Genomic DNA, 20,950 nt, shown 5'->3' with positions numbered 1-20,950 from the left:
AAAGGGATAAATTCCCATACACGTAGGGACTTTTAAGAAACCACAAAAATATGCGCTGTACACTAGTCAGATTGCAGTTACTCACAGGGTTTATCTGATTGGCTGTCTGCCTACACACCCACCGCTAATAGGCACCGTGAAAGACCTCACCAGTGCAGCGATGTCCGCACATGCGCTATAGCAATATTAACCATCTGAATCAATGAGACGACACGTGAAGTAATGAAATTATGTTTCTGTTTGGTCAAACTCGTGATCTGTAACTCCTCTATCTAAGGTTATCAGTGTACAGAGCTCCAGTGTTAGTTTGTAACCCTGCGTTCTGAAACCTTGACGCTTTCAAGATGGCTGACTCACTGCGCCGCGTGACCCACTTTGACCCCACTGACGCAACTGACGCAGCCGACGTCCTGACGTTACACCGTTCTTGGGTCAGGCTTGGAGTGCTGTGCGAGTCTTTCAGCTAGCTTAAGGTTAGTTTCCTTATTTAATATTACGTCTGGATTGTTTCCTCTGCGTACGTCGCGCGCGCTAGATTGCCTGAAGTTGTAAGTTGGCTTTACATCTGGTTCAGTCAGGAGTTAGCTGGCTTGCTAAACTCACTTGTCCTAGATACCAGGATGCAGAATCCACACTTAACATTAACTCTGTTGTTATTATTATGTTCTTGTGCTCGTATGAATATAATGAAAATAATTAGCTAAACTTGTCTAGCTGAATATCAAATTTATTGTGTAAATGCTTACCCAAACTGTTTATACACAATTTCATTAGCTTTCAGCTTGAAGGTGCATCTAACCAGAATGTTTCAAATCCAGTGTAATTTTTAATGTTCTGTTTAAACCTTATAAACAGGAAGCATGATTATCCCCTTGTAAATTGACACAGCAGTGTTATAGTGATGAATGACTTCTTTATAACCCCTCAGTCAGTCTGCAGTGTGTGTACTGTAGTTGTGTAAGAAGTGTTTGCTTGTTACCTAACACTGTGTGTATCGTTCTTTACAAAAAAAAAATCACCCTAAAACCCCTGCAAGCAGACTTTGGTATTTGATATTTTGGTATTAACGTCTACATGCTATCTGGCACATCAGGTGACAGATACTCCTGACACCCTAGAAATATTAAGGGGTCAGGTTGCAAGCTTGACCCCCGATTGTCATTCACACACTACGGGCAATTTGGGAACGGCAATTAGCCCAACATGCATGTCTTTTCTTAGAAAACCCACCAAGCACATGGAGAACATGCACCCCAAGCCGGGATCGAACCCAGACCCTGGAGGTGCAAGGCCACCATGAAAAACTTCAGCATGTTATTCTATGTGCATTTAATTTGAAACTGTAACCACACATACATGTTTATTTTTTTCTTTACAGAGCTGTCCACTATGGCATTAAGGAGAGTATGTTGTCTACTTGGCAGACCACAGAGATGTATGTTGACTTCAGGGTTGAGAGCACAGAGCACTGTAGCCCAGACTCAGAGAGGTGAGTGTGTGACAATATTTTTAAGTTTATTCTGGCAAAGCGTTCAAAGTGCTGCGTTACACGCTTAAAAAGATATCTAAGGGATGTGAATATATTGGTAAAAAAAATTTACCAATATATTTAAAATTTAAGTACAAAGATTAAAATCAAAATAATATAGCAGTGTATCAATGCTTCAAGACACACCAGGTGGAAACCACGTAATTAGCCCTGATAAAGTCCTCTCTTCTATGAAAAGTATTGAAAAGTTTAATGTTTGTTTTATTAACCTTTGCTTGATTCGTAAAACGTATGATAAACAGTCAAAAGTTTAAACACAAGTTTGGATTCATTTTCTACATTCTAGAACAATACTGGATTTTTAAAAAATACTATAAAATAATACATATGGTGTTAGGTAATTACGTTACAACAGTCAGTTGTTATTTTAAGACATAATGGTCAGCTGTTCTGGAATGGTTCATACAAGAACAGTATCGTCAAATGTATTTGCAAAACCCATTAAGCACATTGATGAAACTCTCATGAAGACCATTCCAGGAAAGCAAGACCAAACATTTGCCTCTGCTGCAAAGGAGAAGTTAATTTACAATTACCAGGTTCAGAAATCACCAATTAACATTAGATTAGAGCCGTTATGAGGACTTTACAGAGCGTAACTAACAGACACATCTCAATATCAACTGTTCAAAAGGAGATTATTGCATATTTTAGATGCCTTTAGCAATGTTTTACAATGTAGAAATAAATTCAATATAAAAGCTCATTAGGTCCATTGTAGGTATTTTGAAATAGGCTTTGGGTTTGCAATGTCTATTATTGTGGTTCAGCTTCAGATGGTACATGGATAATATCTTTTATGAATGTATTTAATCAGGATAGCATACAGACATCCATGTATTTCATAATACTCATAATGCTTTTCAGAGGCAGAGAAGGGTGGCGAGAAGAAGCAAGTCAAAGCATGTAAGTTTCATTATATTATTTATGTTATATGCAGAGTTATCTAAATGTTTGTTTAGTGATTACTTTTATATTTATCATAATTTACAGATTCGTTTGGCTCATTTCTTTATTTTTTATATTTTATAATTAATTACATTATTTTACAATGACCGGTTTGTACAAAATGTTCTCATTCTTAGTCCCTGACGTAGTGAGCTAGCAGAGGATGTGCTTTTAATAAAAACAGCAAAACACGTTCAAGGGCGTCGGCTAAATGCTTTTAAAGTAATCATAATAAAAAAGGCAATTTAACCTTGACAGTATATTCTAAAATGGAGTAATCCAAATTGTAAGCGCACATTAGATTCGAAGTCGATCAAGTGGAGGTTCATATATATATATATATATATATATATATATATATAGTTTATACAACATTTTATTTGTTTCCAGCTTGACAAATAAGGCCTGTTGTTTGCAAGTTGTTAAATAACTAAGACAATCAAGATAATAATACGGTTTACTCATTTTATGCAATGAAATTGCTATAAAACAATCAATTTTTTTTCTTTAAAACCTGCTGGATTCGGCTGAAGACATCTGCAGTACTCTCATGTACAGAAGACTTGTTTCTTGAGTGCTAACAGTTTTCTATGGGGTTAAGGTGTGGAGATGTTTTTCACTAGTTTTAGAACTAGTTAGTGATATTTCCTGTCTGTTGTTTTTTTGCATTTGGAGAAGTAGAATACTATATATAAAATACTATATAATAATGACATATGTTGTCCATACACCGTACGTTTGGCCACCACTGTACAGGATTAATTCTTTTAAAAAAATGACTATTAAATTCCAGTTTATGTAGCAGTGTTATAATTTCAAAGTAAAAAAAAGAACGAATGAATAAACATACTATTCATCTTCGATTAGCTGAATAAATAAGTTGATGAGTTCCAATTTGCTTTGTGTTTGTGCTTCTGACATTCGGCTTCTTCTCCTTATCCCTTCTTAGTGAAAGCACAGTTCAACTGGCGTGATGCCCTCAACCTGGAGACTCTGCTGACGGAAGAGGAGATCATGATCCGAGACACATTCCGCACGTACTGTCAAGAAAAACTCATGCCACGTATCCTGATGGCCAACAGAAATGAAGGTGAAAGCATGAAGAATTATCTGCATAATTATCATATGAATATCTGCATTTAATCATCCAAAATGTCTTCTTTTTTTTAATCTAGTTTTCAATCGTGAGATTTTGAACGAGATGGGTGAGCTAGGAGTTCTGGGGCCAACCATTAAAGGTAGGGGAAAAAAGTCCAATATAAAATATACACTCCATAAAACAATAACATTTCATATAAAATCTCAGCAGCTTGTTGGAGGACGAAACTTTGTCCTCATAACCGCTCAAAAAAATGTCTCTCAGAAGTCTGTGTACCTCATATAAAATGTTATATTGTGTTTTAGCTCAACACTGTGTGCAACTTGCTTTAGTTTATCTCTAATTTCTGTGCTTTTTTTGTGGTCCAGGTTACGGATGTGCTGGAACGAGCTACGTGGCGTACGGACTGATTGCGCGTGAGGTTGAGAGAGTGGACAGCGGGTATCGCTCAGTGATGAGTGTGCAGTCTTCCCTGGTCATGCACCCAATCAATGCCTATGGCACAGAAGAGCAAAAGGAGAAATACCTCCCCAGACTGGGTAACACTGCAACGCCAAACACTGACTACAGCTGCACCAATCAAATTCAGATCACCTAGCACTGGACTGGTTTCAATTAGGGTTTGATCTCAATTGACGGTGCAGATCTTACACTGATTATAAGATGCTAATTACTATAAAGCCTCTGATGTTTCACATTATTTTACAACAGAAGCTTGTAGAAAGTAATTCAGAGTATCAATTTGCTTTATAATCAAACCTCTCAGCCAGGCTGTGGCATTTATATTGACTTTTTAGTTTATTTGTTTCTCAGAATAAAATTTAAGGTTTAAAAGCATACACTGTTAAAAAACATTTTAAAAAGTTGTATAAATAAATGCATGATGTTTGTGCATTTGTGGCTCAGGAGTAGGCTTCTTACTTTCTATGTGGAAGGCCCTGCTTCGATTTCTAGTCAGTGGCACAATCCCTACCACTGGATGTAGGGCATCCTTAGTTCCGGTCCCAAGCCTGGTTGCATCTCGTGAGGGCAAACCTGTGCCAAATTAAATGATTCAGGAAGGATGATCCACTGTGTCAACTGCTTAATTAGATCAGCCAAAATGACAACAACAATAAATGCATGATGTTTCCAAAATCAATAGTAATAGTGTTACATAATCAAATATTGCCAAAATGACCAAAATAATCATAAAGACCATCAAATATTAACGTAAAGCAAATAATTGTATTAAATAATGCAATATACTGTACTTTACAATATTAGCTTATTTTATTTTATTTCTATTTTTTTTGCCATAATAGAGTTTTCTTTGAAAAAGACTCAGGAGACTCAGGAACAGATATTACTATATTACTGTGTAGTTAAAAGTTTTTTATTTAGTTCCAACCCCCCATAACATATATACAAAAAATAAAAATAAAACACTCTATACAAAGAAAATTCAAACTCTTATTTACAGTATGTTTAACTTTATTGTCTCATGTGCAAAGCCAATTAAATGCATAATCCTTTTGGAATTGTATAAAAATTCGCAAGAGAGAGAGAGAGTGAGCTATATTTATTTGTTACAGTAATTCATAAACAACAAATTACAAAGACACAAATAAAATAATGATTAAGGTATATACACAGCAACAACCTGTGTAAATATTTATTAAAAACAAATGCTAAATGCTATGTAGGAAAATTAAGGTACAATACTGTGGAAAAAGTATTGAGACTTGAGCCACCTCTCATTTCTTCATATGAAATTAAATGCTATACATTAAATTAAAGAATTAGGAACAAATGTTTTACCGTGATAGGCTTTGAAGTACCTAAACATAGAATTTAAACAATTTAGACATTGGTTGTTTATGTAACAACTTCAGCAGCAACCTCATTTTTCCTCTCGTCTATTCCAACCATTCAGCATCACCAGTATATTAATCACCGCCCTGATCATCTGTCATCATTTGCACCTGTTTTTTATCGGTTCATGCCTTAAGTTAGATGTTTTTAATGCTTGAATGGTTCATAGATCACTGGGTGGCTTAGCAAACAAACATTCCTCTGAAACTGCTTAGTGTACAGGGACTGGACAGAAAATGAGAGCCAAAAACATGACAAAAAAGAGAGCCAAAAAGCTCCTTCAGGAAGCTTGTAAAACTATTTCTCAAGAACTACTTAAAAATACAAGGTCTGATTCTTTGTAAGCAAAATATGAAGAAATGAGGGCTGGCTCAAGTACACTACTGTACATTAAAACGACACCCATATTGTCTCATGTCATTAATTACCATACACATGAGTGACTGTGTGTTGACACGACAGCACGGGGAGAGATTTTGGGCTGCTTTGGTCTGACTGAGCCCAATCACGGCAGCGACCCTGGCAGCATGGAGACAAAAGCCAAGTATAATGCGTCCAGCCGAACCTTCACCCTCACAGGATCCAAAACATGGTGACTATAAAGTTTAACACTACCACTTGTACCATATTTAAACCCTGGTTTCATTGTTTGGTGCTATAAAAATTCAGTAGTGGGCAAAGTCTGCGGTGAGGCCTGTTAATAGGTTAAGTTTAACCGATATGTGATGAGTAACCCATCTGCAGTAAATTATCATTATACTGTGACTTTTTGTCAGATATAGGCAGAGGATCATATTACTGCCTAGCGCCCTACAGACACTAAGGACCAAAGCTTTTCGAGTGTAAGCTAGTTTTTCTAGCTGGCTTTCCAGAGTAATGTTTTTGGTAAAATGAAATCGGTGATTGATTAGTGAATGTAATTCTTTCCTAAGAAAAACACAATTTAAAACAGAGAGCTGTTTACTTGTGTCACAACATATAGGTCAGTGAACCACAAATATCCAGATAAACATGATGATGGTTATTCCATTTGTCCATGAGAGGGCAGTATTTTCTAACTGTTTTATGACTGATTTCCTTGTCTGAGCTCATGTGAGAACTGCGCTCCTGAAATGACCTTTATTGATGTGCTGAGGATTCAGTACAACACCGTAGTATATGTGTATAAATCTCTTTCTCTCTCTCTCCTCTCTCTCTCTCTTGCCAGGATCACAAACTCTCCTTTGGCTGATATTTGTGTGGTGTGGGCCAAGTGTGACGATGGTAAGATACGTGGTTTTATTCTGGAAAGAGGCATGAAAGGTCTCAGCACTCCCAAAATCGAGGGCAAGTTCTCGCTGCGTGCCTCCTCCACCGGCATGATCATCATGGACGACATAGAGGTGCCAGAGGAGAATCTGCTGCCCAACGTGTCTGGACTCGCGGTGAGCATACAACACTCTGGACGAGAGCTCTCTAGATGGTCTGTTCTACACATAAGATAAAATCTGCTTTACTGTGTATAGAAATTATTGAGTCTTGCTGCCGAACTTAAAAGAAATGCTTCTATATCTATTCATCAAATTTGTAGTCTAAGATTACAAGAATGTAGAGGAATTTCACATATTTATTTGTACTTAATAAATCATACTTCTAAGGGTTTTCTATGCTTCTATGAATAAATTGCTGTAAAGTCATTATATCTCATTTTTACCATTACAAAGGGTCCATTTGGCTGCTTGAACAACGCTCGCTACGGGATCGCCTGGGGAGCGCTAGGAGCAGCAGAGTTCTGCTTCCATGCAGCACGTCAGTACACAATGGACAGGTAGGACCATCACTGCAGTCTGGGTTTAACAAATTATGATCGTGTCGCTGTTCAGGTTTGATTTGTATAAACATCCTAAATTTCATGTGTTCATATTTACAAGGATCCAGTTTGGGGTTCCACTGGCCAGAAACCAGCTGATACAGAAGAAGATGGCGGACATGCTAACAGAGATAACGCTCGGCCTACACTCCTGTCTGCAGCTGGGCAGGCTCATCGACCAGAAAAAGTATGTCTATCTGTCAGATTTTTTTTAAAACAGTTTAACACTTTTTGAGGATGTGTAAATGAAAAGTACAACTTAAAGAGCATTAAACATAATTTCTCACTGAAATATTGAGATTCTGGTGCTAAAATATTGGTTGGCTCTTTGGATCTTTATTTCTATGAGAGTATTGTGGTTGTGGTTACATTAAGATCGCAGGAGAACATGCCGAACAACGAATGTTACGTAACTGTTAAGTAGGAGAATAATTTTACACAACCTGAAACATTTTTTTGTATTAGGTTTTGCACTTACAAGCAAAAAACTTGACCTGTTTTTTTTTTGCTCATTATTTTAGAGTAACATGCAGTGTTATTCTAATGAAAAATCCTGCATTATGACATTAGCTAGTTAGTAGAATAAACATTAGAAGCTGATCTGTTAGAGCAAAGTGTACACATGGGGAGATGAAAAAAGTGGACAGACTAAAGGAGTGTAATGCTGCATCGATCTCTTTACATCAAAGCAAGGGCCAAATCTCAGCGGCACTATTATCAGAAAGTAGTTAAACAGCATTGTGTGGAAAACAGTTAGTAAAAATAGATCACTATTTTAAAAGAAGTTTAAAGTCAACTCAAAATAAATCTTGCCATCATAGATAACATGTTAATTAAATAGATCATTAGATCTATATTCAACAATTTAAGTTTCTGTAGCTGGGTGTGTCTGATTTTTTTTTTTTTTTTTTTTACTGTGTCCTGTTTAATCCTCTAAAGAGCAAGTCCAGAGATGATCTCCATACTCAAAAGGAATAGCTGTGGTAAGGCCCTGGACATTGCCAGACAGGCACGAGACATGTTAGGTGGCAACGGCATCGCTGATGAGTACCACATCATCCGCCATGTCATGAACTTGGAGGCCGTCAACACGTATGAAGGTCAGTGGATATTTCTTGATTCCTTGATCACACCGTTAGGCATCTGCTAAGCTTCATGACAGTTCAATTCTTTGAAAAGCTCTTTAAATCCTATTCTACCATCACAGTAGGCTTGGATTATATTTAAAAAGTGGCTACTATATCTATGGATGCAGTGGATAAAAAGGTGGCATTGTTTACATGTTCACCTACACTGTGCAACAGTGAAAGCTTTCACTCATCTGTTTTAGTTATTACACACTAGTAAATTTTAAAACATAACGCTGTATCTGATATGCGAAACGAAAATGAACGTTGGGTTCTGGAATTAGCAAGAAATAGATTATGCATGTAAGCCTGTCCAGTTTCTACATTTAAACTAAAACTGTAAAGCAGTGGCTTTTTCTCCCAAACCCCAAGTGTTAAATGTAAACTGTTAAAAAAAAAAAAAAAAAAAGGAGTCAAAAAAAGTAACACATCTGTGTTGTTTTTTCTTATTTAACATTACATAAAACATACTACTTTGGTTTATATAATTGATGTGTTTGATTTTCCATTTCTGATTTTGCAGGTACTCATGATATCCATGCTCTGATCCTGGGCAGAGCCATCACAGGACTGCAGGCATTCTCTGTGGAGAAGTAAATCACTAATCCACTACCCAAAACAGTGCAGCATTAGTATTACGAGGGACGTTCAAGTCATACCGGGACTTTTGATTGCGCAGAACACAGTTACGAGAGTAAAAACTACGTTAATTTCTCTATATAATTCCGTGCTACATTAATGCACTTATCCCAGCATTTTACTAGTGCTTGGATACCATTAAGGTAGAAAGGTTTCTCAGTATGCCGAGCCACGATCAGATTACCTGATTCCTAAGGTGTGACGCCAGCTGATATGCTGGCGTCACACCTTAATTCACAAGAAATGTCATCACAAGTTCTGCATTGACTTAAACGCCCCTCGTACATTGAAGGTGTAGGAAAGAAGAAAATACTGTGTAGAATTGATGGTTAAAGTGAGAATAGGTGTTTTTCATTCTGTGTTAATTGTCTATTTAAGTAATTGGCTTTGTCAAACTGAACTTATTTTAAGTTTATCTTTATTTTAAATAGAAAAATATTTTTGTACTTGGAACATAAATCAATAACGACTTGATTCTGTATGTATAGTACACTGCCTGGACAAAAAAAAAGTTGCACACGCTAAAAGTTCATTAAGTCACCTTTAGCTTTAATTACAGCACAAAATGTGGTGGCTAGCTGATGTTTAAAAATGTTTCCTCATGCTTCCAGAACCACTCTTTCACAATATGAGTTATATGGCTTTCTTATGGCAACTTCACCAAGTGTTCAAGTGATCGCCTTTCATAATTTTTTCACATTTCCACAAAGTTGACGGTTCAGCACTATCCTTCCAGGTTGTGTTAAAGGATTCAAATCTCCTTCTTTGCTTGATGCAGCCCGATAATTTAACCTTTCTGAAATTGCAACTTTTTTCTTTGGCCAAGCAGTGTATAACACCAGTTTAAAAACAGTGAGGAAGACATGATCATTCTGAATACACAATAAATTCAGAAAGTTTTAAAATGTTATAATCTGTACGAATATTGAAAAACTGAATCCAGTGAACTTAAGCTAGAGTGTGCAGGTGTTTTGACACTAATTATGTTGTTGTTTTACAAAATAGATTATGCTGTTACAATGGTAGTTTATTAAATTAGCATATTTCAGTTAGTCAGGCACAGTTAAACTTATGTTAAAGTTATTTTTTTCAAATTCCTGTAAATTTTAGCCAATACTTGCAGTGCAGCTTACCATGGAATCCAGTAGTTTCTTAAGTTAAAGCTGATGTTGTATCACAATTGTTTGGTTTGTAAAGAAGAATTAAACATTGCTCTAAACAAAGTATTTTATTTTGGCTTTATTGAAAAAGCTATTTGTTTATTACACTAACTTTGGTAATCACTGACTCACTAAACTGGACAGTATGTCTGAATGAAATTCTAAACCTGTCCATTTCTAAATCATGTGTATATAAACACACAGAGGAGTGCTAAACTAAAAATTCCTAACCTTTCCTATTTTTCACAATTATTAAAATATTCAGAGAGCCTTCACCTTACTGGGTCATACACCGTCTATTTAGGATATAAATACTTAATCACGGTAGAGATGAGAACTTTATAGTTTATAATTTATATTAGAAGTTAGTTGAGCTGAGAGAAGAGGAAGTAGATGATTCGCTGTAGCGACTCCTGAAAGGGAACAGCCGAAAGACGAAGGAGATAAGATTAGAAGTTTATATTGAGCTTGAGGTACCCTTCATTCAAAGGGGACACGTGGACACAAAAAATGCAACAAAAGGACTAAATCTGGAACATATCACTGAGATATACTGAGATACCGAGAGGTTTCTCTCAAACTTTCGGCTATATAGTACATGTTAAATTCCCTCGTGATGAAACAGCCTTGTGTTTCTATGAAATTAGTTCATTTATACAGTACATACAATGTCTACTTGGTTAAGTGTCAGATAGGGCGAGATGAGAATTTCTGATTTCCTGGGATTTTCACACCACATTCACACAACTTAGCACTTAAGCTGAGTTGTTGCAAAAATAAAAACCAAGAGATTAAATTTTTTCATCACTGTGTTGTGAACTGATTCTGGCTAATTAGATGTTTTTTAGATCACCTCCCCATCATGGAGCGTTTACTTTTTCCTAAGCGTATTTGTACGCGTGTACTGCATGAACGATGGCTTGTAAACAAAGTGAAGTCCACTTGAATATTATGTATAAAAAAGGTTTAGGTGTATCTCTTAAGCCCATAAAATTTAAGAATTGCGTAAGGAATTATAATCTGATGCTAAAAAACAAATGGTAAAGCTTTTTTATATGTCTATCGGATTTATTTAAACTGACTGTAAATTATTGACTGTACTGTCAATTTGCTCTGCTAAATCATAATAAGAAAAGTAAAATGCTTAATTTTGCAGATTAAATTAATATGGTGTTGAGAGACCTTTATTTAATTTGGAATTGGATCACTGTTTTTCTATTAGTTTTTGAGATTACTTTTGTGATGACTGGGTGTACTGACAGAGAAAAATCTAATTTCCTGAAGGTGCATTGCTATGAGAGTTTGAGGATTTACATATTATCTTGTGCTCACTTTATGGATGTCTGACTGTCTATATTTGGAGAATAGCTTGTTGTGCTATAACAAAAAGTGATAAAAATCAAAAGGAAACAAACAGGTTATAGTCCATATAGATAGAACTTTAATAAAAACAAAGTTCAAAAGATATATACATTTTTACGAATAATACATTTTCCAAGTCTTCACTCACTCACCTGAAGAACATGTTTATTATAAATATAATATTTATGTTGCTCCACTGACGGAGTATTTGAATTTTTTTTTTTTAAGTATCACACTTTACACTCTTTGTAAGCTGGATGCTAAAAAATTACTCCAGTCATGCTACACCTCCTACCTTTGTAATAAGGTCTTTCTGTTATATTAACAAATTATACTATTATGTCCTGACTGTCATAGCACACGTCTGGTGCTGTGAAAGTATTATAGGAGCTATCTGGTGTGTGCGATGTGTATCTACTGGCCCGGGGTTTGCTGCAGACCCTTGTTAATGGCTGCCAGTGTCTGGCTGGCCCTCTGGAGCTCCATGCCGAGCTGACTGCTGCGCCCCAACACCTCTGTAAGCTCTGTGAGCTTCATTTCCATCTCTTGGCTGTGTTTCTCATAATACTCAAACATCTGCTCCTTCACCTGCTGGCACATCTCACTCACCTCCACCATCACACACAAACACAAACTTGAGGTGTCAAAATAAGCATATAGAAATCAGTCCTATTTGACTAGACACAGACTAACCCTCAACAAAAGGACTCTTGGTTAATTTGTAAGATGCTTTTACACAAAGCAATGTTACAAGCTAGAATGCATATTGGTAAATATACTTAAATTTTTAAATGGACTGGCATCCCGTATGGAATAATTCTCTCAATTCCCATCCAGATGTAGCCAGGACAGACAAGTGTTTACTGGAAAGTGTTGCCAGGAAAGGATCTGTCACTATTGCAGTCCTGACCAGAATAAAGTGCTTACTGAAGAGCAATGAATAAGCTTACACACTTGAGATTCTAAGGTTGCACAAGAACATTTATCTCAATAATTTAAAATCTCAAGTGGTTCTTGGCCTTCTTATGTGGCTTGTTTATTTATATGCTGCTTTTCTAAAAAAAGATTCTCCAAAGTCAGCTCAATCTTGAGCTCATTTTACTGTCTGTGTGGAATTATATTTCCCTGACAGCTTTGGTTTCCTACATAATCATTGTAGGTACACTGGGTACTCCAGTAGGTACACTGGGTACTCTAAATTGTTATCTATGTGTGAATAAATGTATGAGTGTGTGTGTACTTAGATTCCTACTTTGAATTGGCATCTCTGTGTCTGCTCTGGACATATTGCCACCCTATTCTGGATAAAGCAGCTACAGGAGATGAGTGAATAAATTGCTTTTGTTTGTTTTTTTGTCAACTCAAAGTATTCTCTTTCTAATCCAGCTTTGCATTCTTTCTGCCTCCAGTTCAAATTATGTCTTTGTCCTTTACTATAATATTTGACAAAGTATGACAAATGACGTTCCAGTAGCATAGTTATTGATTTGCATCTTCTATCTTAAGATCATTTGCTTTCTCCAGTACAATTAAATCTTTAAAGGCCAACTTGTCCTTCTAAATAAATGAGACTTTTTAAAAAAAAGTTATTGCAAATTAATGCACAAACCTCTTGACATATACATAATCCCTGAATATACTTCAGGGATCTTCAACTCATCGTAGAGGGCCAGGTTCCAGCACAGTTGTAATTCACCAACACCTTAACACATCTACTTAATCTGAATCAACTTTTTAAATTAACAGATTTGTTAAATCAGCTTTGTTTGCGCAGACGAATAACCAAATAATGTTGGACGCTGGCCCTCCAGGACTGAAGTATATAAAGAACCTTGATATACACCTTTGCCTTTCACTATGCCTGCCTGCCTTGAAGGACATGTATCTGAAACTAATAGACATGGTGGCCTAAAAATCTGGATCCATAGAGATGTCCTTTATATTTAATTTAAGATTTTTTTTATTATTATTATTATTTAGAGCTAAGATGTCTGATGATAAATGTGTGATGTGTGATGATAAAGATCTTTGTAGCATCCCATAATTGCTTGATGGTGGCAAAGATATTTCTTTCCTTAGCCTCAAACATGTAGATGTTATTTCATGGTGTTTTTTTACAGACTTTTGCAGACTCTACATAAAAGCCAATACCTTCTTCATTAACTTTTCCTCAAAGCTGTTCATAAGTTTCTGGTCCATTGCCCGACTCTGGTTGATCCTCTCTATAAGGTCTTGTGCTTTCTTCCCAATTGCATCTATTCTTGTGTTACTAGGGGTTGGGACGACAACCTCATCCACCTCACTTATTGGTGAACTTCTGTATGAGATATTTACGCCTGAATCCTCACTTTGAGCATTTTTTTTTTTTTAAAGAAAGAGACGAAGAAAAAGAAGGGAACATTTACCATGCAATGTTAAACATAAAAAATGAAAATATAATGGATAAAACACATCAGTAATTATAGAAAAATAATATATCATGCTTAAGATAAGATATAATATATGATATTTATTTGTTAAAAAACAACACATCATAATTTTCATATGAGTGGCATTCATGTCAACCCAGGACTGTATCATAAGTGAAGACGACAAAATGATTTACAGAAGACTTCAAGCACAGTATGGTGATGAGACTCAGCTGTAGTAAACATTTGAATGTTGCAAGTGTTTTAAAGAAGGCCATACATCCATGAACATCGATCCCAGCTAAGATGGCCCACTACAGTCGTTCACGTGAACAATCATTGAGTGATTCTTGAAAATTTGACAGATGAATAAACTCAAGTAAAGGAGTTCCTAACATAACTCCCAAATATAACAGCTTACTGAAAAAACTTGCTGAATGATGGTATTCAAAAAGGGATAAGTGCATTAGTATAGAAAGGGATTATATAGTTCTCTATTCATCCATCTAGGAAACTCTGTAGTCTAACTAGGGACTGTGGAGGTCAATGGTGATCATTGTATTTATTCCCATTTTTACAACCGTCGCAGGAATTCCAGTTAAGTAAAGAAATAAAGGTAGTTTTTACTCTCATAACTGTGTTTTGTGTGTATACCTGGTTTAACGTGAGTGTCTTTCATATTTATAGTTACAGTACATTCATTGCTGTGAAACATCCCCAGCACAAGTTATGTTACAGTAGATATAAAGAGAAATTAATCAGAAAAAAGGCAACTTTTACACATTTCTCTGTCATTACTGCTATGGAAATTTCTCAAAGTCAACATGGACTGAGAGTAAACACTGTCCCTGTGGTGCTCACAAGCACTAATCTACTCTGCACTTTTTCAGCATGATCACACTCACCTCTGCAGCTCATGGCCATCATCCAGGGTTGCAAATGACAGAGTTTCACCAGCTGAGTTACGATCTAAACTATGTCCATGACCCTCTTGTGAGACCTAGGACACAGTGAATATGAAAATCATTTGCCTTTCTCATGTTAACATACAGTGTGTTTTGGGGTTACATTTACACTGTCTGGCCAAAACTAAGTTGCCTCACAGAAGGATTAAATTATCTGCCTGAAGCAAGCAAAGAAAACAACTAAGGAAATTGCTGAAAATGTCAGAATTGGGTTAAAAACTTTCCAATGCATTATAAAACCTAGAAGAATAATGCTGAACTGTCAACTCTGCGAAAGAAATGTGGTCATAAACAATCTATTTGATTAGAGATCACTTGGTGACAATGCACCTAATTTTTAAAAATATTTTAACAGCATTTCCACATGCACAGTGTGACAAGAACTCAAAAGTTTAGGACTACACAGCCCTGTGTGTAGTCATTAAAAAAATCATTTGTTAGTGTGACTAAAAAGGAAAAAAAAAGCTTGAATTTGATAGGAAGCATAAAGATTGGACTTTGGAGCAATGGAAAAAGGTGATGTGGTCTAATGAGTTCAGACTGACTCTATTACAGATTGATGGTTGCATCAGGGTAGGAAGGGAAGGTCATGACGCGATGTATCCATCATGCATAGTGTCCACTGTACAAGCCTCTGGAGGCGGTGTTATGATCTGAGGTTTCTTCCACTGAGGCCAGGTCTAGGCCAGATTGTACTGAATGTACTGAATAACCAGGTTATCACATCAATGGAGTTTATCTTCCCTGATGGCACAGACATAATCCAATTAAAGTCTGTGACCTTTTTTTTTTGGCCAAGCAGTATGTTGCGTTTGTGTGTCTAATTTTTGGCAAATGTCTACCTTTGTTAAAACACGGTGATGAGCGACTTTAGGTGTTGACTGAGATGTCGCAGAACCAGGATGTCCAAAAAAGTGCTGAGCCATGCCTGTTAGACCCAGAGAAAAGGAAAGTAGCTCAATGAACACAATACACAGTTATACATAGTATAATTCACTAATACAGTTAAACTAGTAATATGCTTAGTCAGCTAAATTTAACTAGTTAACCTAGATATATATTATAAAAACAAAACGTGTGTGTGTGTATATATATATATATATATATATATATATGTGTGTGTGTGTGTGTGTGTGTTTTTATAATATATATCTAGGTTAACTAGTTAAATTATATATATATATATATATATATATATATATATATATATAGCTATTTTCATACCCCAAGGCACCAAACAGTAACTAAAGTTTCTAGCATTTTTAATAACCTGCAGACACACATGCTAACAATTAGCTATGGTTAACTAGCTGGATTAAAAACTCATGGAAAATCACTCCAGGTGACTTAAAATCTAAATTCGGTATCATAAGAATATTTTTAACACTTGGTATACCCAAATAATTAAATCTCCGCGGTGTTTATGGATTGAAATTGTAGTTTAACTGCGTTTGCAAACAGCTGCTGTTAAATAAAACATTTCTCAACAGCCTCGAAAAATCCGCACGCGCAGCATCCCGCTAAAGAATCGATTCTTTATTAATGAGTCATCTGCGACGAACCGACTCTTTTCCCCAAGTAATTTTTATCAGTACTGTACTAAATCACTAGCTAAACGATTCATTCGTTAAAGATTCATTCTTTATAGTGCTGCTGGTAGGCATGTAGGTCCCTTAGGTGAGTCGAATATGTAACATATTTCTTAAATTGGTCTAAATAAAAACAGTTTAATACAGTAATTATATACCATACGTGCATAATGAAGAAAAAGGTGCATTAAAAGGCCAAATATATATATATTTTTTTTACTCTATACATACTGTAGCTTGGTTGTTGGGGCCAGATGGGCTGGTCTGAGTATTTCAGAAACTCCTGACCTTATAGGATTTTCACACCCAACAGTCTCTAGTGTTTACACAGAACAGTGAAAAAGGAAGGAAGTCTATAGTAAATCAAACCATCACTCTTTACATCCAAGGTAAACAGAAAAGCAACTCAGATCATACAACACATCACCCCTTAAGGTGGATGTGCTACAACAACAGTATGTAAAAACTTTAGGTCATTACTCATAACTATTGAAAAGTATGAATACTTTTTCACGGCATTTAACTAGCTACTGTAGCTGCTTTCAAATGCTGTCTTTGGGCAGTGATGGTTGGAAGCATGCTGGGTTTATATAACTGCATTAAGATATTTTACTGCCCATTTTGAAAAACTTATCCACAGGAGAGTGCACATTTCTAGATGAAGAGCCAACCCCTTATTAAAAGCACTGCATGTGCTGATGGGCATTTTATACAGTGAGCAGTAATCCCTAAATGACACATCCCTGTGCAGCTGTGTTCATGTTAATGCACAGCACTAATAATCACAGAGTGAGAGAGATTGTGCAAAAGACAGATCATCCTCCCTGCTGTTCAAGCAAACTGCAATACCATGCAAGGGAAGAGGAATGAGGAAGAGACACGAGGAAAATTAAAATGGTATTATAAAGGTAAAAGAGGGATTTTAAAGTTCTATCCCCTGTAGTCTCATATTAATCTAATGAAGATGATCAGTCAGCTTTAGCCATACAGGCAAACATTTGTTTATTCAAGTAGAAATTTATATTGTGATGGTGGTTAATCAGGTTGCTACGAAAACAGACATTTGCTACAGGTTTCAAAATTATAAAAAGACTTTGTTGTAAGAATATGAGTGTTACAAAGTCATACCAGAGACCAAATTTCATCAGACTGCAAAAACTAAAATAGAAAGCAACAAGAGGTTCAGGAATAGAGGAGGACAGGACACAGTAGGGATAGGATGACACAGAATGGATGTCTGAATAGACAAAACCTGAGATTTACATAACAGTTTAAACATCGCTGCTGGCACACATCAGATCCATTCAAATAATTATAGTGTTCAAGTCAAACGGGGACTTTCAAATGCACAGAATGAAAAAACTTATTTATAAGAGTACCTTTATTTCTATACTGTAATTCCCTGTTACACTAATAAATACACTATTCAAAGTTTTTATTAGTGCTTGGATACCGTCAAGTTAGTAAATTTTTTCAGTCTGCCAAAACCATGACTGGCTGACTCATGTCTAAAATGCTGGCCTTCTGAACACCTTTAATGGCCCAAATATGTGAAAATCAGTTAACCAAATTGTGATAAATCATCCAACACATTTTAAAGGATCAGGTGTTTACAGAAATGACTGCAGTGGGCTTTGAGAGACCTCGATTGATATCATAATTTAGGGATCACCTGTGTTTTACCAATTCAAAGAAAAATGTGTTTTTAATATGTGTTATATTCTCATGTATTTTTTATCTGCTCAGATTTTTCTTGATGTTACACTCAATTTTACCATCTAGTTCCAGGAATAAAGAATAATTATGCAAAAATTTAAATTGAATCAAACAATTTAAAACAACATTAATGCAAGAGATTTAATATAACAAATAAACAAAAAACAGGATGATGAAGCAAGGAAACAAAGAATTAGCAACAAAAATATCTCTAATAAACACTTAGAGGAAGGTGTCTAGGAGGGCGATAGACATGCTCACAGAAATGAACAAGGCTTCACACTGAATGTGAGAGGTGTTTATATAAGTCATGGTTAACAAGTTCCTGTTGTTAGAACTCAGTGTATAAAAACTGATGATCCAGGTCAGTCGAAATGTCAGGCCCAGGACAGGTACAGTATTGCAAGTGATGTTGGTGCTTCACAGCTCCAGGTATCAGGGGTTTAGTTCTGAACACCAGGTGCCTGAGGTTGCCTCTGTCTTTGTTCATTCATTTATTTTAACAATTTAAATAACATAAGGACTGCAACTTGTGCCCATATTCCTGCAATACTGAGGGAAACACATTTGCTTTTTATTGGACTGTTTATTCATTTATACGTTCATCTTCCTGAATATCTGGATTATCCTAATCAGGATGTCTTGAGCGTTTCCTAGTAACACAGAGTATGATCTGAAGTAGTATCTGGTATGATTATATATTTTAAATATAACAATTAAAATTAAAATAAGACTTAAATATTTGTTGAATATCTATTTTGTCTTACTTTTTGTACAGATTTTAGCAGCTGTGGATACATAATTAAGTAAAAGTTTGTGATATGTGTAGAGATGAGTTTGTGTAGTACTTTACATTTACAGAATTTGTCAGACACCCTTATCCAGAGCAACTTATGTTTAATATCATTTCACATCTGAGCAGAAAAGGCTCAATAGTGGCAACTTGGCATTGGGGTTTTAACCTGGGACCCCCCAATCAACAGACCAATACACACACACACACACACACACACACACTCATTCATAAGTAAGATTAATTTGGAGTACATACGTCTACAACACCAGCTGTTTTGTGTGGAATACCCGCACAACCATGCTGAGGCTGAGACCAGGACACATGAGCTGTGAGTTGGGAATGCTTTTTGTTTATAATAAAGAGACCGTGGAGGATCATGTGCTCAGAGAACCACTCAAGAATACAGTGCAATTGCAAGAATACAACATCTAATTTACAAGCTTTAATTTAACATGATAATTGACTAGGTAATGCACAGCCAGAATTAGTATATTTAGAACAGGGGTACTCAATTCCAGTTATGTAGGGTAAAAGTCCAGCCCAGGCAGCAAACCTTTCTGCACTGAAGCTCTTTAAGGCTGGTAATTAATGGTGTTATTTTGGGCACTTCTGTCAATTTAGACTCTCACAAACGCTCCCCTTCAAAGTTCTCTCAATCCACAGGGCTTTGCTGAAATGTTTGAGTTCTGTTGCATGAAAAATAGATATTTATACATCTATGTATATAATAGATTATTGCTTGATTTAGCTGTTGTTGTCAAATAAAAATAAATGTTCTTAGTTGTTCCTAAAATGAACGACTGGCTTACCAACAATGAATTCTGGCTACACACAAATACAATCAGCAGGATTCAGTAATCACATCCAGCCTGTAGGCCTGTAACCCCAAGTAGATAATCTCTAGGGGATTTTAAAGTGGCCTGATGTACAGGAATACAGGAGAAATCCATCAGACCAGTAGTGTGGTCTGAGAGAGATCCTTTATCTTGTGAGTAAATCAATCATACTGTACAGTCTTTTACACAAGCCTTTGCAGTTCTGGAACAACCAAGAATGCTCTCTTATATAAGAGGCATACTGTGAACCCGGGTGTCACTTATTATTTTAGACTGGGAAAAAATGTTGTGGCTGCACTGTGGCTTAGGGGTTAGTACTGTCACCTCCAGGTTTGATTCCTGCCTTGGATCTGTGTGCATGGAGTTTGCATATTCTCCCTGTGATTAGTGGGTTTTCACTGGGTGCTTCAGTTTCCTTCCAGACTCCAAAGATATGCAGATTAGTCTAATGAGCGTGTGTGTGTGTGTGTGTGTGTGTGTGTGTGCACGCTCTGCGATGGATTGGCACCCCGTCCAGGGTGTACCCCACCTCATACCCTAAGTCTCCTGGGATAGGCTCCAGGCCCAACACAACCCTGTATACAGGATAAAGCAGATGATAAAATAAAATAAAGATGATAAAAATAAAAATCTGAATTATGAATGTGACATAACATTTCTTTAACAATAAATAACTAACTAAATAAATAAAGTTAGTGTAATCTAAATGAGTGGAACACTTTAAACAGGCTCAATTGCACTAAATGTTTTAATGAAACACCTAAACACGTTTTATCTATTTTATTTCTTCCTTTAAAAATAAATAAATAAATAAAAGTAGGAACGTTTAAGAATCGTGTTCACATAATATCTTCAAAAATGGTCAAATAATTAGCTTTAGCAAGTACAGTTTTTAATCGGATTATCTGAGTAAACAGATGCCTGGATGAGAAGAAGCGCCAGGTCAGAGAAACGCCTCTCACAGCCTAATTAGCGTTAGCTTATTACCGAGGGGCGCGCGTGCTTCCCCGCTGCACATGCGCAGTAGGAAGACGCTCTGTCTGCGCTCAAAAG

At 36.2% G+C, this 20,950-nt stretch overlaps 2 protein-coding genes across 4 annotated transcripts; one reads left to right on the top strand and one right to left on the bottom strand.

Moving 5' to 3' along the window:
• The first annotated feature begins 364 nt into the window (after positions 1-364).
• gcdhb (glutaryl-CoA dehydrogenase b) lies at positions 365-10,289 on the top strand. 2 transcript variants are annotated; one of them, XM_053515467.1, is made up of 12 exons: positions 365-473; positions 1,379-1,489; positions 2,417-2,455; positions 3,447-3,587; positions 3,673-3,735; positions 3,965-4,135; positions 5,913-6,042; positions 6,658-6,874; positions 7,154-7,257; positions 7,361-7,486; positions 8,239-8,399; positions 8,950-10,289. In XM_053515467.1, exons 2-12 carry the CDS (start codon positions 1,390-1,392, stop codon positions 9,021-9,023), a joined length of 1,326 nt encoding a protein of 441 aa, XP_053371442.1. In that variant the 5' UTR covers positions 365-473; positions 1,379-1,389; the 3' UTR covers positions 9,024-10,289. The 2 variants fall into 2 exon arrangements, with proteins under 2 accessions (XP_053371442.1, XP_053371444.1); XM_053515469.1 differs by having other exon boundaries at positions 427-548.
• Positions 10,290-11,643: 1,354 nt separating this feature from the next.
• Positions 11,644-16,446, bottom strand: syce2 (synaptonemal complex central element protein 2). 2 transcript variants are annotated; one of them, XM_053515414.1, is made up of 5 exons: positions 16,357-16,446; positions 15,803-15,888; positions 14,901-14,995; positions 13,739-13,934; positions 11,644-12,196 (listed from the first exon to the last, which is right to left on the bottom strand). In XM_053515414.1, the coding sequence occupies exons 2-5, from the start codon at positions 15,884-15,886 to the stop codon at positions 12,002-12,004; spliced, it is 570 nt and encodes a 189-aa protein (XP_053371389.1). In that variant the 5' UTR covers positions 15,887-15,888; positions 16,357-16,446; the 3' UTR covers positions 11,644-12,001. The 2 variants fall into 2 exon arrangements, with proteins under 2 accessions (XP_053371389.1, XP_053371390.1); XM_053515415.1 differs by lacking the exons at positions 15,803-15,888; positions 16,357-16,446 and adding an exon at positions 15,506-15,566.
• Positions 16,447-20,950: the final 4,504 nt, after the last annotated feature.

Source organism: Clarias gariepinus, chromosome 16 (assembly GCF_024256425.1).
Source record: "Clarias gariepinus isolate MV-2021 ecotype Netherlands chromosome 16, CGAR_prim_01v2, whole genome shotgun sequence".
In the NCBI taxonomy this organism is placed as follows: Eukaryota; Metazoa; Chordata; class Actinopteri; order Siluriformes; family Clariidae; genus Clarias; species Clarias gariepinus.
Note: the sequence above shows the minus strand (reverse complement) of the source record. Positions and strands in the feature narration are given on the sequence as shown.

Bases quoted from the DNA above. Each gene is read 5' to 3' on its own strand.
- gcdhb (XM_053515467.1), top strand. From the start codon at position 1,390: ATGGCATTAAGGAGAGTATGTTGTCTACTTGGCAGACCACAGAGATGT. The intron at 3,588-3,672 runs GTGAAAGCATGA...TTTTTAATCTAG, and splicing joins GATGGCCAACAGAAATGAAG to TTTTCAATCGTGAGATTTTG. The intron at 7,258-7,360 runs GTAGGACCATCA...CATATTTACAAG, and splicing joins CGTCAGTACACAATGGACAG to GATCCAGTTTGGGGTTCCAC.
- syce2 (XM_053515414.1), bottom strand. From the start codon at position 15,886: ATGGCTCAGCACTTTTTTGGACATCCTGGTTCTGCGACATCTCAGTCA. The intron at 14,996-15,802 runs GTAGACATTTGC...ACTGTGTCCTAG, and splicing joins ATCACCGTGTTTTAACAAAG to GTCTCACAAGAGGGTCATGG. The intron at 13,935-14,900 runs GTGAGTGTGATC...AAATGCTCAAAG, and splicing joins GATGGCCATGAGCTGCAGAG to TGAGGATTCAGGCGTAAATA.